General features: G+C 48.6%; 7 protein-coding genes across 7 annotated transcripts; 4 read left to right on the top strand and 3 right to left on the bottom strand.

Annotated features, from left to right (window-relative positions):
• Positions 1-480: 480 nt before the first annotated feature.
• N7487_011921 (uncharacterized protein) lies at positions 481-1,006 on the bottom strand (the record flags this gene model as incomplete). Its single annotated transcript, XM_056879651.1, has 2 exons — positions 481-744; positions 833-1,006. 2 exons carry the CDS (start codon positions 1,004-1,006, stop codon positions 481-483), a joined length of 438 nt encoding a protein of 145 aa, XP_056724970.1.
• Positions 1,007-1,345: 339 nt separating this feature from the next.
• N7487_011920 (putative Snf1 kinase complex beta-subunit Gal83) lies at positions 1,346-2,815 on the top strand (the record flags this gene model as incomplete). The annotated part of the gene is made up of 4 exons (XM_056879650.1): positions 1,346-2,088; positions 2,139-2,427; positions 2,484-2,714; positions 2,768-2,815. The coding sequence occupies 4 exons, from the start codon at positions 1,346-1,348 to the stop codon at positions 2,813-2,815; spliced, it is 1,311 nt and encodes a 436-aa protein (XP_056724969.1).
• Positions 2,816-3,371: 556 nt separating this feature from the next.
• Positions 3,372-4,552, bottom strand: kae1 (O-sialoglycoprotein endopeptidase; the record flags this gene model as incomplete). The annotated part of the gene is made up of 2 exons (XM_056879649.1): positions 3,372-4,114; positions 4,201-4,552. 2 exons carry the CDS (start codon positions 4,550-4,552, stop codon positions 3,372-3,374), a joined length of 1,095 nt encoding a protein of 364 aa, XP_056724968.1.
• A 246-nt stretch (positions 4,553-4,798) lies between these two features.
• Positions 4,799-6,510, top strand: N7487_011918 (ribosomal lysine N-methyltransferase; the record flags this gene model as incomplete). Its single annotated transcript, XM_056879648.1, has 3 exons — positions 4,799-5,027; positions 5,142-5,746; positions 5,803-6,510. The coding sequence occupies exons 1-3, from the start codon at positions 4,877-4,879 to the stop codon at positions 6,508-6,510; spliced, it is 1,464 nt and encodes a 487-aa protein (XP_056724967.1). The 5' UTR covers positions 4,799-4,876.
• A 552-nt stretch (positions 6,511-7,062) lies between these two features.
• N7487_011917 (uncharacterized protein) lies at positions 7,063-8,999 on the bottom strand (the record flags this gene model as incomplete). Its single annotated transcript, XM_056879647.1, has 4 exons — positions 7,063-7,827; positions 7,885-8,181; positions 8,240-8,725; positions 8,841-8,999. The coding sequence occupies 4 exons, from the start codon at positions 8,997-8,999 to the stop codon at positions 7,063-7,065; spliced, it is 1,707 nt and encodes a 568-aa protein (XP_056724966.1).
• Positions 9,000-9,456: 457 nt separating this feature from the next.
• Positions 9,457-10,327, top strand: cnaB (calcineurin regulatory subunit B; the record flags this gene model as incomplete). The annotated part of the gene is made up of 5 exons (XM_056879646.1): positions 9,457-9,574; positions 9,645-9,697; positions 9,755-9,828; positions 9,931-10,265; positions 10,317-10,327. The coding sequence occupies 5 exons, from the start codon at positions 9,457-9,459 to the stop codon at positions 10,325-10,327; spliced, it is 591 nt and encodes a 196-aa protein (XP_056724965.1).
• Positions 10,328-14,316: 3,989 nt separating this feature from the next.
• N7487_011915 (uncharacterized protein) lies at positions 14,317-15,908 on the top strand (the record flags this gene model as incomplete). Its single annotated transcript, XM_056879645.1, has 3 exons — positions 14,317-15,223; positions 15,491-15,757; positions 15,817-15,908. 3 exons carry the CDS (start codon positions 14,317-14,319, stop codon positions 15,906-15,908), a joined length of 1,266 nt encoding a protein of 421 aa, XP_056724964.1.
• Between the last annotated feature and the right edge of the window lie 371 nt (positions 15,909-16,279).

Below are 16,279 nucleotides of genomic sequence, written 5' to 3'. Positions count from 1 at the left end.
TTGTTGGGAGACTAGATATGGATGATGTGATTGGCTGGATCGCATATGTGGCCCAATTAGGCAATATTGGAGCCCTGGTCCACCGGACCACAAAGTTGGTGCATATTGGTAGGCATCTCTGGTTATATACAGAAAGGTTGTCTGCACATTTCGAGCCTTTTCCGCCTTTTTCTGTCCTCCATCTATAAGCCTCCAGGAAGGGGAAAAAATGTTTAGGAAAAAAGGCATATTAAAAAGACTACCCAATGACTACCAGAATGACCACCAAAAAGACATGGCAAGGCCGCATAAGCAGCCGGCTATTCTTCTTCTTTCTCTATCAAGAGTGGAATGCAATGTCGCATGCATATTGGACAGATCGCCTCCATTGCCTAATTGGATTCTTGGCAGTTTAATGACAGGTTTGTTTCTAGCCCGCCACGGAAGTTCATTTGCATCTTATTATAATATCATACACTAGGCTCAAGAAATATCTAAATATTAACCTGACTCATGGCTGTTCTCTTCCTCTTCCAAGATTGTCGAGTAGGGCAAGAACTTGTGATCTTCCGTCTGCGCTTCTAGATAGTCGAAGGATGGATCTCGGTATTCAGAATATGGGAGCTCCCGTTTCACACGAGGCTGCCGTGGCTCATCTGACTCTTCAATTTGTAGGAACTGTGATATGGTGCTGCCGGTGAAATGTAGAATCATTCCTATAGTGGCCCCGACAAGCACTGCCCCGGTCATGAAATAAATGAATGCCTATTAGAGCTTAGCTTAGTAAATGCTACCACCAAAGCGGTACAATATGGAGGCATGGGATAGCATAGATAACTGTCTCAAAACATACCTCTAACTTAATAAGGATACGCAATGGAAGCAGTGTCAGGTACAAGACGACATGTCCAATGTAGATCACTGGGGATGCGAGGTAGAGAAGGGTTGACAACAAGTAGGACAGTAATTGAATTGTCAAGCCAAGAACGATCAACAAAGGATATTTTAGAATGGATATCCAGTTCATGATTATTATGAAGGTATGTAGGTATGTAGCAAATCAATCTATGCATCTCGACTCCTGTTATGATATCCAAGTAACACGCGCCGCGGGCCAACTGCCAAGCCCTAAGCCCTATATTACCGGATTGGGCTTCCGGCGTCATCGGCGTCTCCTGTACTTAGACAATGTGAGTACGGAGTACATCAATCGACTTTGATTACTGCCCACCGCCAATCCTTACTTTGAGCTAGTATCGGACTTGTCTTTCTCCAGCCCGCCATTGTGACTTAGTTCGACCCCTCTCTTTCCCCACCTCCCAGCAAAAAGTTCAGCCCAAAGTCATCACACCTTTCCCCGCCTTCGATGGGCAACAACCCTTCCAAAGGCCCGGTGGGCGACGCGCATCACCACGCCCATGCCCACCACAGCTCTGCAAGCGATCGAAAGGTCGCCCGTCGATCCTCCCTCAACACAATCGCGGTCCCTAAGGCCACTGCAGCCGATCCTTCGGCCACAAAGGAGACAGCCGCTGGGCACTCGGCAGGATACCAAGGATCCGTGCAAGAGCGCCTACAATCCCGAAATGTCCCCGAATCTTCACCAAAGAACATAGAGAGGGCTCCGCCACAAGATGCACGTCGAGTCGAGCCCTCCCCGATCAAAGACATCCCATCCCGCGACCACTCCAACCCGGTCCAAGTCCCGGTCTCGCGCCATGTCCCGGGGCGCGATCCTGTGGCACCATCGGCCCCGCCCCTCAACTCGTACTATAGCGCATCAGCACACCTACAACATCCCCCGCGCTTGCCGTTGCCAATTGGTGATGCTAACACCACTCCTGGATCGCCCGTCGCCGGCCCTGAGGACTCGCATATCCAGTCGCTCCCCGCAGATCGACTCTTGGATGAACAGATGGATCCGAGTACTCTAGCTGCAGGTCATACGACTATTGAAGAGGAAGAGTTGCTTGATGAGCTCCAGCCATACACCATCAGCGGTGCGGGCAAGGCCGTCCCGGTCGTTATCGAATGGACAGCGCCTGCTGAGAAGGTCTATGTAACTGGTACTTTTGTTAACTGGGAGAAAAAGTTCCGTCTGCATAAAAGGTTGGTTATGGCATGATTGGGATTCCCGAGACTCAACTAACGCTCGACAGTGAAAAAAATCCGTCCGTTATGTCTACTACTCTGAACCTTCGACCTGGCACGCACCACTTGAAATTCATTGTCGATGGAACAATGCGCGCTGCGGATAACCTTCCCACTGCCGTCGACTTCACTAATCATCTGGTCAACTACATTGAAATCAGTGCAGATGATGCTCATGACAAGGACTCCGCCGTCCAGCCGGGAGCTCCCCCTCCACACACGGTCCCGGATTCCTCTAAACAGGATCCAGGGGATACCGAGGACCACCCTCTAGAAAAGGAAGAAATTGAAGAAGAGGTGCCCCCGGTGATTTCGGTGATGCCGTTCCTCAATTCCTCGCCGATCTGGATAAGGAAGAAGACAGCCCGGCCTATGTCCAGGCTGCCAATGTCATTGGAGATACGGCTACCCCTCCCAGTCTACCTCTCTTCTTGGGTAAGTCAATTCTCAATGGCACAACTCCCATGAAAGACGATAGCAGTGTTTTGAACTACCCGAACCACACCGTCTTGAATCACCTCGCCACGAGTAGTATCAAGAACGGTGTCCTGGCTACAAGTGTGACGACCAGATATAAAAGAAAAGTAAGTCACTGCTCTATACACTTTTCGTAGGTTAACTAATCTCGTGTCTGCAGTATGTCACGACTATTTTGTACAAACCGACTGGCGATATCACAGAATGAGCTATGTCCAACCATATAGGCCGTTTTCAATTGCATGCATACATTTTTTTTTTCCGAATACTGCCTCGGACATGTTGTGGTTTATCCGATTGGCAGAGAGAAAAAGATTTACAAGCAATTCCCTGCCTTGTTCGACTCGTTGGCCCTTGCCAGTCCACTTCCTATCTATCCAGGTGTTCTCGGGTTCCTCGTCCAAAACGGCAACTAAACCTCACTACTCAGTCATTGACCAGAGCCAACACCCATTAATGTGCGTTGAACAATGTATCTCAGTGAGACCACCATATATTGCATATTTTCTCTGGCGTTACTTTCGTGTTGGGTGTTGGGAAAGGATTTGGGAGTTGATCATGGGCAAATCATACAGCTGTACAGGCGCTTCGATTTATGCAAGAATATTACAAATGTCTGGAAAACCACCTTGAGATGAGTGGTGAATGTTGAATAACTTTTTTCCAAATTTATCTAACCGAATTCAAAGGATATCAGATCTGACTCGCTCAATTCATAACACATGATAGATATATTTTTGGTTCAGACAAGACCTTGGTTGATATCAATCCCGCCACTTCACAAACACTTCATCCGTACGGAACCGCTGTGTACAAGTACTCTCACTCAAAGGGGTCCGGAATCCGGTCCCATACGCCAGCATACCAGCCTGTGCAATCATAATCCCGTTATCGATGCAGAACCGCTCATCCGTCGCATAGACACTTCCACCGCGGTCCCGTGCCATAATACCCATCATCTGCTGCAGACGCTCATTCGAGCCAACACCGCCAACAATAAGAACCTGCTTCGATCCAACATGCGCCATTGCGCGCTCGGTGATCTCAACAAGCATTGAGAAGACAGTTTCCTGGAGGGAGAAGCATAGATCTGCGCGTGTGGGCTTGCTTTCCAGTGAATCGTCCGCAACAGTTGTAGAATCAACGGTTTTCTGCTCATCTTCTCGTGCCTTTTCCTCCCCGCCTAGCCCCCACTGCTTAGCCAGGCCATCAATCGCAGCCAAGATCCCAGAGAATGAACAGTCCATGCCCTTCACAACGTAGGGAAGATCGACTAGCTGCTTTCCTTGCTTTGCTAGTTGTTCAATATTATATCCTGGCGCCGGGTCGTTGGAGATGTGTAGTGTGCGCGCGAACCGATCTAGACAGTTTCCTACTGCCATATCGAGGGTCTCGCCGAAGATGCGATACCGTTGCGAGCTGTATGCGATGACTTGTGTGTTACCGCCGGACACGTATAGGACGACTGGGTTTGTTGCGCCGGTGATGAGACGGCCCATTTCGATGTCTGGAGATTCACATTGTTAGCGGTTTGTTCGAGTGCTAACTCTAAATAGGAGGTGCTGTCTATGACTGATGTGTATGGATACTTACGCCCAACACAGTGATTCACTCCAACCAACTCTTTGCCCCAAAGCAAACTCAACATCCGCGCGGCGATCACCACACTCTGTAGCGGGGCACCCATTCCGGGTCCCTTAGTGAAGCAAATGCAGTCCACATCTTCGACGGAGACCTTGGCTTCTTTGAGAGCTTGTTTGACCAGCTTCACAACCCATGATCGGTGATGGCGCGCTGTATCCTTAGGCAGGAAGCCCTCGCCTGGCGGGGAGACATAGGTGTGTCTGATATTGGCGAGGACCTGCGGGGCGCTACCATCCTTAGGATGCAGCATGATGCCAATGCCCAATTTGTTGGCAGAGCCTTCCATGCCAATTGCGATCATGATGGGCGGTATTTCAAGGTATCAGTAAGAGAATGTATGTCATAAAATCCAATAAAATCATACGCCATGTATGAAACCCCGGGAGAGACCTGTGATATGATTTTCGTTATCGTTATCGGAACTAAAAGCGGCACCCGTCGGTTGGCCCGAACTAAACCCGAGCTACCCTGCTCGACTTTAGTTTGCATACTCTCCCGACTCTCTTCTTCTTTCCCCTCTTCTCCATTATTTTCTTCTTCCCTACTGGTATCCACTTCATTTGTGGCTTCGTTCTACACCCTCCCCCCTATTCCTCTTTTCCCTCCCAAGGGAATCTCTCCCGTCATGTCTTCGACAGCCCACTTCCCCGACGCCGAGGGCTTTCAACAACAGTCTGACAACTTCATGTCATGGCTGCAAGCCAGCCCCGGTGTGCAGCTCAACCCTAAGATCAGACTTGCAGATCTTCGGGCAACTGGAGCTGGACGTGGTGTCGGTAAGTGTCCAAAAAAATATATCCCCCGAACACACAAAAACGTCTACGGAGTTCCCAAAAGTGAAGGTTTCATAAATGTTATAATCAGTCTCTAATATATTCCCTGGGCTATAGTGGCACAAAGCAACATCCCGGAAGGTGAAGAACTATTCTCGATCCCTCGCGCCATGGTTCTCACCGTGCAGAACTCGGAGCTGAGGACCCTGCTCGGGGAGAATCTAGAGGAGCAGATGGGTCCGTGGCTTTCCCTGATGCTGGTCATGGTGTATGAATACCTACAAGGAGAAAAGTCGAGATGGGCTCCGTATTTCAGAGTTTTGCCTTCTCGTTTTGACACCCTGATGTTTTGGTCGCCGGCTGAGCTTCAGGAGCTGCAGGCTAGCAGCATCGTTGAGAAGATTGGTCGGTCAAACGCCGAGGAGTCAATCAGGGATTCCATCGCTCCTATTTTGGCAAAGAGGCCCGATCTCTTCCCGCCTCCTCCTGGTCTTGCGTCTTGGGAGGGCGATGCTGGTGACGCCGCCCTCATCCAAGTGGGCCACGTCATGGGATCCCTCATTATGGCCTATGCCTTTGACATCGAAAAGTCTGAGGACGATGACGATGAGGGAGAAGCTAATGATGAGAGCTACATGACTGATGACGAAGAGGAGGAGCAGCTGCCTAAGGGTATGGTCCCGCTCGCGGATCTGCTTAACGCTGATGCGGACCGAAACAACGTGAGTTTGGACTTGATATTTTTCTTCGACCCCAATTTTTAACCCGCTTTCATCAGGCTCGTCTCTACCAGGAAGAAGGTGCCCTAGTCATGAAGGCAATCAAGCCAATTCAACAAGGCGAGGAAATCTTCAATGATTACGGAGAGATCCCCCGCGCAGATCTCCTCCGCCGATACGGCTACGTTACCGATAACTACGCTGTCTACGACGTGCTTGAGCTATCATTGGAAACCATCTGCGAAGCCGCAGGACTTGCGAACGCAGATCCCGAGTCCCAGCCCCGACTGGAGTTCCTCTCAAGTCTCGACATCCTTGAGGACGGCTATGTGATCCCCAGACCCGTCAACGCCAATCCGTCTTTGGGAGACATTCTACCAGCCGAGTTAGTGGTTCTTCTGGCTACGCTGGCTCTTTCCCCTGAGGAATTCAAGCAGCGCGTGTCTAAGGACAAGGCTCCCAAACCGGTCTTGGACACCAATGCGACCGCTATCTTGATCAGCGCGCTACAAAAGCGACAGGCGCAATACGCTACGTCTCTGGCCTCGGATCTCCAGTTCAGGGCTTCGCTTTCTCCGTTGCCTGAAACTGGTGACGTGGATGAGGCGGCTCGTCGCGTACGGATGGCCTTGCAGGTTCGCATTGGCGAGAAGGAGGTCTTGCAGACGGTCTTGGGCATGCTGCAGCCCGCTACTTCCGGTTCATTGAAACGTTCTGCCAATGGCGATGGTGGTGATTCGCGACAGTTCAAGACACAGAGAGTGTGAAAGCCTTTTGCTCTCGCTTCCATTTACTACGGCCGATATCAGTCTGTTCTACTGAACCCTAACAGAACCAAAAGAAAAGTGCTTTTTGCGAGTGATTAAATTGTTTTAGATTTTCTGAATGTTTTTGAGCCTTTTTCTTTGCCCTCCCATTCGTCGCTTGCATCATAACTTCGGTTATCCATCATACAAAGGCTGCCCGACACCAGCCAACACCACCGAGATTCGGGAGAAAAAGATACTATGTACACTAACAAATGCAGACGCGCTCGGCCACGAGTGGCTAGCACCTGCGTCAAAACGAAATGTCGAGAAAGAGATGTGTGAGAAGGGGTGGGTGGAAACGCGAGAGAAGAAAAAAAAGGAGAAATCGGGCATCAAACCAGCCATCTTTCGCCGCCCGCGGAAATCGTCGAAACATGAGGGAGTAATAAAACTACAAGGGTGGTAAAAGGAGAAGAAAAAAAAACAGAGACGAAGGGGATGAGGAAAACAGAGCCACGAAGAGAACGCCCGCCAAATGCTGTGAAAGAGGGAAAAGGGGAAAAGAGTTGTTCAGGCCTCTGACACTGCGACGGCAGTTGGTCCGAGATTCGATCCCATGGAGCCTGGCTGCTGACCATTCTGGTCTAGCAGTCGTCGCTGAGCCTGTGCTTGGGCTGCCTGTGCTTGCGCCTGCGCATGAGCCTGAGCAGCCACCGCAGCCTGTTCGCGCGCCTTTGCCATGGTGATAGCTCGGTGCTGCATGATTTGGATGCTGTACGCATCGGTCTCATATTCATACTCCTCGTCGGAATCTTCTTGATCGAACTTGAACCGGTCGGCCTTGATTGGATCCATCTCGACTTTACGGGCACCCATGTTTCGACGATCGATCATCAACCGCCCACCACGTCCAACTCGTCGTCGGAAAGATGGCATTCGGTGTGGTTCATCGTGCAGTTCAATGGCATGGGATGCAAGCTTATCTCTGGAGAAGAGTGGGCTAGTGACGTCTAAGGAAGTATCCATCTCACCAGATGATTCTGATGATGGGGGAGTGGGCAACTGTGCTGTGAATGCAGGCCGGAAGGTAACCGCATCGAATATCCTTTCTGGAGAAGGAGAGAGTGGTGCACGGGTGTGATCCACGTATCCCTCGTTCCACTTGATGTGTTTGGTGATGTTCTGCTTGATATCGCGCAGAATCTCGTTCTCTTTCTCGGCCTGAACATCCTCCAGCAATTGCAAATCCTCTGCACCTTGCCCAGCCTTGAGAGGCATGCGCAGTTGAGGAGCATTGGGGCGTTGAGGTGGCATATCGAGCACTCTCTTTTTCGGCTGTGGGGGAATCGTTAGCATGTGCATATACTGAGCGATTACAGTACCCATGCTTACCTTTTGGTTGATGAGGTCCTCATCATCGTCCTTGATGTTGAGCTTGCGCTTCATCTCCTTGACCTCAGCACGCTGCTTGAAGAGGTGTCGCTCCATGGAGAGCATTTCCCTCCGAGCAACTTCACGCTGGCGCACCAAGGCAACGAGCTCGCGAGCATCTTCCAGCTCTTTGCGAAGACGTCGGAGCTTTTCAGCGCTCTGCGCATCTCTACCACGAGTCTTGCGGATCTGTCGAACCTCGCGTCTACGGAAACAGACGAATGGATCACTGTCGTCGGTGTCTTGACCAGTTTCGAACTGTGGATATCAACGTTAGCAATGCCGAATGGGCAAATTGCATGAGATAATGACATACCTTGAGCTGCGGCACAAGTGCGTTATTTTGAACAGCCATCCGGCGCGACTTCCAGTGCTCATATATCTCCTTCGCAAACATCTTCATGGGATCTTCTAATGTGGCATCCATCATGTCTTGCATCTCTGCAAATGACAACACCGGGGGATTATCGATGGAGGCATACGGCTGCTTCATCTGCGCCGTCTCCTCAAAGAAATTCATGACCTCCTCGAAGATATCCTCCGTGCAACGACCAGCAGATGGATCGCGCTTCTGGTTCATGATCTTAAGGAAAACATCGTCCTCCTCTGTCATGTTGTACGGGCATCCGCAGCAATCCTCGACAGTCGAGGAGAAGCGAATGTACGTCGCAGGTTGCGAGAAGATGGGAGGATAGAGTTCGTCATATTGAAGATTACTGAGAATGGTTTCGGGAGTAGGGATGTGTGCCTCATTTACTTTGCCTTGGGCAGTGGCATTAATTGCGCGTTGCAGGTGAATTTCCTAAGACGATCTTAGGTCAGCGCGGGTCATTTTATATTGGGGTGAAAATCTCGTGTCATTTTGGCGATAGTATCACGTGATTGGGATAGGGATGAGGCTAAAATTAGGGACTCACCGACTCCTCGGCCTTTTCGACGCCGGTTTCGATCTGCTGTAGAGAGCTCTGGATTTCATCGTCGATGGCATCGATGTCTGACTCCCGAACAACGGGGATGGATGCCTTGGAGGTGAGCTTTTTAGGGCGCGTCCTCCCTAGGCCCCCGTACCGAGTCATAGCGTCGGGACGCGCGATAGGGCAACGACCATGGGCGAGGACGGGGTAAAATGGGAATCAGCAGAAAGGTTTGTTCATGCGCTTTCTCGTAGACGTATTTTTGAGATGAAATTTGATGGAGGGGGGAGATATTGACGACTCAAGATGGGGTGATTCACGGCTAGCGGTTGGGTTGACGTTGTAATGTCAGCCGGCGATGGCCTGTTTTGGCCGAGTGCACGGCCTCAGGGGCTCGCTTGCCTGTCCGGATCCGGTTAGTGCGGGGCTGGGCGATATCAGATTCCCCGGGCCGTTGGCAATAACAACTCTTCTGCCTCCTATTTTGCTGTCTTACTTTGATCTGGCTCTTTGTATTTGCTGTTCCACTAGTGCTACAACTTCCATCTGCTACCCCCATCTACATAATTCCGCGCTCCACCTCGTCGCTATATCTCATTTCCCTCTCCGACCATCCACCATGGACCAGCCCCCCTCCCCCAATGAGCCCAACGCTGCTGCGATGCACGATGCGCGGAGACGCCGAGGCTCCGTCGGTACCACCCAGCTCCTCGATAACATTGTGTCTACATCGAACTGTACGTTTTCCACGGTCGGATAAGGCGTTAAGGTGATGGATCGGGCTATGGGCTGACATCGCGACAACAGTCAACCGGGACGAAGTGGATCGCCTGCGCAAGCGCTTCATGAAGCTGGATAAGGTCGGTTGCGCAGCACAGACTGTCGGAAGATATTCTCGCATACTAAACAGTCTACAGGACGCCTCCGGCACTATCGACCGTGATGAGTTCCTCTCCCTTCCCCAAGTGTCGTCCAACCCGCTCGCCACGAGGTTCGTTGCTCCCCCGAACATCCATACCCACACCCCCACACTCGTGATCTACGACCTACATATATGCAAAGAGTAGTCCCTGACCCTTCTCTCTTATGATAGGATGATCGCCATCTTCGACGAAGACGGTGGCGGTGACGTCGACTTCCAGGAATTCGTGACCGGCCTATCAGCATTCAGCTCAAAGGGTAACAAGCAAGAGAAGCTGCGATTCGCATTCAAGGTGTACGACATTGACCGTGACGGCTACATTTCCAACGGCGAGCTGTTCATCGTGCTAAAGATGATGGTTGGCAATAACCTCAAGGACGTGCAACTGCAGCAGATCGTCGACAAGACGATCATGGAGGCTGATAAGGATCAGGATGGAAAGATCAGCTTTGAGGAGTTCACGGATATGGTGGAAAATACAGACGTGAGCCTCAGTATGACACTGAGTATGTTTTGATCCGATCTTATTGGAGGTATTCGTACTGACTTCGGCGCAGATCAAATATGATTGACCTTCTCACTGGTTGAGTGGCGACATATATTCAGTGAATGGTGTTTCTTCTTGGTGCTCGGCTTTCTCTTTCTTGCTCTCGACATGACATGACTCAATGATCAGCGACGTGTTTGTAGTTTATTTTCTCTGCCCCGATACGGGAAGCACATCTTATGAAAATTATCTTCCCCATGACCTCTTTCTCCCGGTTGTCTTTCTTCCAGCTGTTTTTCGTCAGCTCAGGCACCCAATGTCAATGGCTGTGCATAATGCTACCCGGGGAAGTATATCAGAGTACAGTATAAGCCACCCGCAACCCCTTCCACAAACTATACAACGCCCTGCTCAACTCAACATTTCAACAACTTAGCCTCCAACAAATCACCAACACACCCGGGTCCCTACCTCATATCACTATAGTTCAATCAACATCATTCCCAACAACCAACACCCAAAAACAAAGTCTTGACGTTTCAGCCGCATGAACAACAACCTCCGTTCCCATCTGGACCAACCCTGATTTTTTTTTCCGCGCAAACTAGCCTCGGCAAACGCCAGTTTCTCTCCCTCGAACCATCCCTTTCCTTCTGGACCGCAGTCTCGTGGACCGGATGACCCCAACCAACGAGTCGAGTAACAGGAACAGCCACAGCGACAAATCCTTGTTCATCCCAGCACTTTGCGGGTTGAGATGGTGTATCTTGCATCGTATTATTGCCTTAATCTTTTGCAGCAAACCATACACACCCCCCAGTTCATCGTTTCTGCTGCTCTATGTTGTTCTTCCCGTTCTCCCGAACCGAACCCTGGCTCCCGTCTCATCCCTGTTGCATACAACATATGTAGGCTGTGCATGTGGCCACGCCGGTATATGCAAAAATAAAAATAAAGCGTGGAAGGTAAAGATAAAAGGTCAAAAAAAGCATCTGGGTAGGTATACTTGGGTATATGTACAAGAATATTCGGCTGCATTTGCGGCTTGTCACATCTTTTCAGTAATCTTTTCGGGGTTTCTGCTTAGATATTCCTTCGTTATTTATTCTATAGGATAAATATACGCGGTGGAAATGGCTGACAATGTGCAATCCTATTTTTTCCATGTATACCTTTCACGTACCGTTGACTACTCCGTACCTATGTACATACGTACAAATATGTATGTATATCCACCACACTATCTCTACACACCATCCCCAACCATCAACTACCCCCGTCTCGGCGACGTCCGTGCTCCTGACTGGGCAACCGGACTGGATGAGCGTGGTGAGACGATAACTTCGGAATTCCGAGGCACTGGATTCGCTGGGTCTGCAGTCCGAGGTGGAAGTCGTACAAGGCGAGGCACTGTTGTCTCGAGGGAATGGTGGTTTCTATTTTTTATCAGAATTTATTATCTACGAGGGTAGGGGAGGAAGGGAAGGCTAGGATAACAGGGAAGAGGAATAGAAGGCAGAAAGAACATTGAAGTGGGGGGGTGTGATGTTACTTTCGGTCTAGTTACCCTCTATATAAAACATCCGATGTAGGTAGCAGTAGTCTGTTTGTCGTGTTTCAGGTGGGAGATTTGGTTTACGTCCCTTTGTTGGGTTGTCATGGGATTTGGAAGGGTGAGATAGGGATATTTTTTTGTCCAAGCTTCTGTTTGGATTCTAAGATTAGATTTTATTAGATATTGATGCATGTTTCGTCTGACGTGTTTGAGGATATCTAAACTTGAAACGGGGCCATGGCTCTATGTACATATGTAGGTGCAAGAGGATATATAGCTTCTCAATAATAGTATAGTATTCAGTAATATGAATATAGTCGATGGCGACTGTTTCAACAATAACAATGTTTTATTATTTCCTTTTTTTTTTCGCCCCATTACAAATGCCCAAGTCCTTAATACCTCGTTCTAGCCTCGTGTTTTGTGCTACCGGTTGGTCTATCCAACGTGCCGGGCTCCTGGTTGCGGGCGACATACCGAGAAGAACAGTGATCTAGAAGTCTGAGTACACGCGAGTCTATCTGTCTGCCCAATGGGTTAATTTATTTTTTTCATAGTTTCTTCCTTTTAGTATTTTTGTTAGAGAATTTGATTATTCCACATGTTGTACATCCGCAGATTGCATCACGCTATTTTGTTTCGGGTTCGATGTGAGCTTGTGAGTCGCCAATATTGATTACATACTATATATTTTAAGAACGGAGTAATGTGTACCCTCACCACAAGTGCCTGAGTGTGTACTGTGTACATCGTAGATTAAATAATAATAGGTAAGGCTAATGTGTAAGCCGATCATTTGCGGGTCAGAGAGAAGTATAAACATGTCTACCTACAAAAAAAATCTAGCCGGATCTCTGAGGTCGCATCCGTAGGAATAGTCTAGTGGATTGTCCCCATCTCAACCAGATTGTCGGATCCAGTTTAGGGTGGAATATGACAGGGACAATTAGGGTATTACTTCTGAAGGGTACGGAATAAATAGGAAGAGTCTGGAGTACGGAGTAAACAGTAAACAGTAAACAAATAGCTTTGTCCGGCACTTCATAGTAAGAATAATTGCTTTTGGCCCCCTTGAGACTTGAGCAATCAGAAACCCGAGGAGAAGGAAACTGACGTATGTAGGTGGCCGTCCTTTGCAGATCCAATCGGGCAAACAATGCTCCACTATTTGAGTTGATTTGAATTGATTTAGTAGATTGATTTATATATTGGACTAGATAGTTTCATGTATAATGTACTCCGTATAGAATATGCAATAATCAGATGACTTCTGCTCTTATTTGTACTATTATACTATTATATTATTATACTATTATTATCTCCATTATTACGGAGTACTTATTATGCCATTATGTTATCCTCATATCAGCCTCAAGTATCATGCATCTCCGCGAGGTTCCAGCAGCTGCCCGGCTAATCTCCCCGGAATGTAAATAGCATCCCCTTTTTTTTTTGGTCACTTCAGGGCTAACTATTTCGTTTAGTTACATTTAGTTGCGTTTAGTTATACTTTTTAGGGACTTTTGCTTTTTTTTTTCCCTTCCATTTTCCCTTTCTACATTCTACGCAAGGGGAGAATATTTTGTCTCATGTTTACTCTCCTTCATTATCAGCCCAGGCAACATAGACAGTGTTACACACTAGATAATCAACAACAGAGAGAGAGAGAGAGGCAAAAAAAAGAAAAAAGGAAAAAAAATCTATACCTCCTGACCTTCAGAGCTGAACGCCTAAATAAAATGAAAAATAAAATAGACCTAAAAAAAATCCGATAAATCCAATAAATGTCAAAAATGTCAAAAAACTCCCCCAAAATCCCGAGGCCAAGGAACCATTGCACTGGGTTCCCGATTATAGCGCCAAATGGAGTTTAGGGGTCGATCCTCGATCGACGATCATATTATATGACTTTGGGGCTTTGAATGTTTTATATTTGAGATTTGAGATTTTAACATTTTAACATTTTGATTATATTTTGGACTCTTGGCCCGAAAAAGCCCTAGTTTCTTCTGTTTTCCCCCTTGATGTTTCCCTTTTTCTCTTATACTATCCACTCTTATACACTTTTTATACTATACTAGACCCATTCAAGGACTGGACTATACACATACTTGATCTATCTATCTTACTCTTACTGGAATCCTTTCGATCAGCTCGTCATCTTCTTTTCAGATCCATCACTCAGCTTTTTAATATCTCTATCTACCTGATTTTGCCCTGATTTCCTGCCTAATTACATATACTTCTGGTGTTTCCCCTTTCTTTCATCATCTGCTTTTTGTTTCTTAATTATTATTTTTTTCCTTTTCGATTATATTGTGTCAATAATTTGTTTTCTCTGTTACTTAAATCTGTGTCGCAGCTGCGTCAGAGGACAGGATTTGAATGTCTACTTGAACCGCAAGGATCACGTCTCATCCTTTCTTTCCCTCCTATCTTCCCCCCACCCCCAAAGGGTGAAGAATTCCGTGGAAAAAAAAAGATTTCCTGGAATCACCCTCAAAAATCATCCAAGCTGGCATACTACGCAAGCCCACCGCTGTCTCCCAAGCATTGGGCTGAGCTTGATCTGCAGCGATCCTGGGACAGCCTCATGGATGGCGATCAACGTATGAAGCAGAATGAAAGGTCAATGTCTCGGTCTGGGAATGCCGCTCGCAGAGCACCTGGTCGTGCAACAGATAGTTTTGACCCGGCCATACAACCACGTGGAGACCAAACGGGGATGTCGCAACCCCCGGAGCAAGTCCCGATGTCCTACGACTACGGATACACAGGCAGCCCCTTCCATGGCGGTTCCCTGCAGTCGAATGACTTGCAGAACTTCCAACCCCAGGACTATGTACGGGCTCAACGACCTCAACAAGCGCCGGCTATTCAACATCAGCGACGGCGTGCGCAGCCTCAGGATCCCGCTGCTTTCTCGCCATATGATTCTACCATGCTGTACGGGTTTGGTCAGCAGGGTCCAACCCAAGGTCAATTCGAGGTTGTGCCACAGTACCAGACACGGCAGTCTGCAGCGATAGATGTCCTGTCGAACCAATTTGCCGTTCCACAGTATTTTGCACCAGAGGAATCTGCAGGGTCTGGGGTTGCTGGACTCTCGCCTTATCTAAATGCGCAACTCCAGCCTTATAACCAACCGGGTCCCATGGCACGCCCGAACACCACCCAGTCTGTTCCTGCACCGATCTCTGATTTCACTGGAATCGGTTCCGGGTCCATGAACCGATTGGATCAACCCCAAACAGAGTCCCAGCAACAGCAGTCGGATCAGCCTAGCCTGGAGGAGGCCGTCGGACGATACCAACGTATCCTGCGCCGCACTTTTGACCAAACGCGAGCTGGAAGATTGGTAGAGGCTGGAGGATCGTTGATTGAAATTTCCGAGTGGCTTGTGACCAATGCACGGGATCTTGGTAAGATTCACTCTTTTTTTTTTTTCGCCGGCAATATTTCCTATTGTTTTTGTTTGTTTTTTTTTTTTTGCCCCGCCGGAGAAGACAGAGGAACAAGTGTCTACAGTCTACTATGAGTGTCTTCGCCTAGTAGCACAGAAGTCACACTCTCAACTAGGCCCTTCTTTTTCTTGCTCTTTTTGCCCCCAATGCACCATGCATGAATTATCTGACACCTTGGTGTGTATGCAGCGAGAGAGAGGCTAATCCTTCTTATTTGATACACAGGCCTCCTCCATGACGATAGCATCCAGTACTCCGACCGTCTGAAGCTATGGAGCGAATTCAATTTATGCTGGCTAGCCCTCTGTCAGAAGCAGAAGGATTTGGTTATGGAAGTGATTGCGACAAGTCAGCAACCTGCGCATACAAGCCTAATTCGACGAGATCGCATGGAGACTATGGGAAAAGACCTAATTCAGTTTTGCGACCAACTTGAACCACACGGGTTGGTGGATTATCAAATGGGAATCTGGGAAGAAGAGATATTGTCCGGTGAGTTTGCGCTATACTCCAATACACCTATCTTACCTCCTAATCACGCAAAAATCTAGTCTTGGGCCAATGTCTTGATCTCATGGACAGTAGTCCCGATCTCCACCACATCCCTGCCAGACCCGAAGCGACGGTAGTACCACGACCATGAATCAAGTCCCAAGAAGGCAACAGAAGAAGAGCAGAAAAGCCGAAAAAGAAGAAAACCGCAAAAAAAGGAAGACCTACCATACAAACGTCACATCAAATTGGGCTCCCAAATAAGAAAGAAACTGCGCCCAGACGATCGGAGACTATTCGCATTGGGCCAATCTCACCCAAGCGCTCCCGCCACGGGGGAGGCTATTGCCTACTAGCGTCGCGCCAACCCTGATGTTGATATTTGACATCGCAAAGAGGTATACCTGTCACCTCTCACCTTGTTGGGCCCCAATCAATCTCCCATTCGCTCTGATGAGAGATCGACCAGCCCCCTCCTTCCGTCTTCGGTCATCGGTCTTCCGTGCCCCTCCTAAGAGGGGC

Source organism: Penicillium crustosum (assembly GCF_028827405.1).
Source record: "Penicillium crustosum strain IBT 35664 chromosome Unknown utg000005l_segment0_segment0, whole genome shotgun sequence".
NCBI lineage: Eukaryota > Fungi > Ascomycota > Eurotiomycetes > Eurotiales > Aspergillaceae > Penicillium > Penicillium crustosum.
Note: the sequence above shows the minus strand (reverse complement) of the source record. Positions and strands in the feature narration are given on the sequence as shown.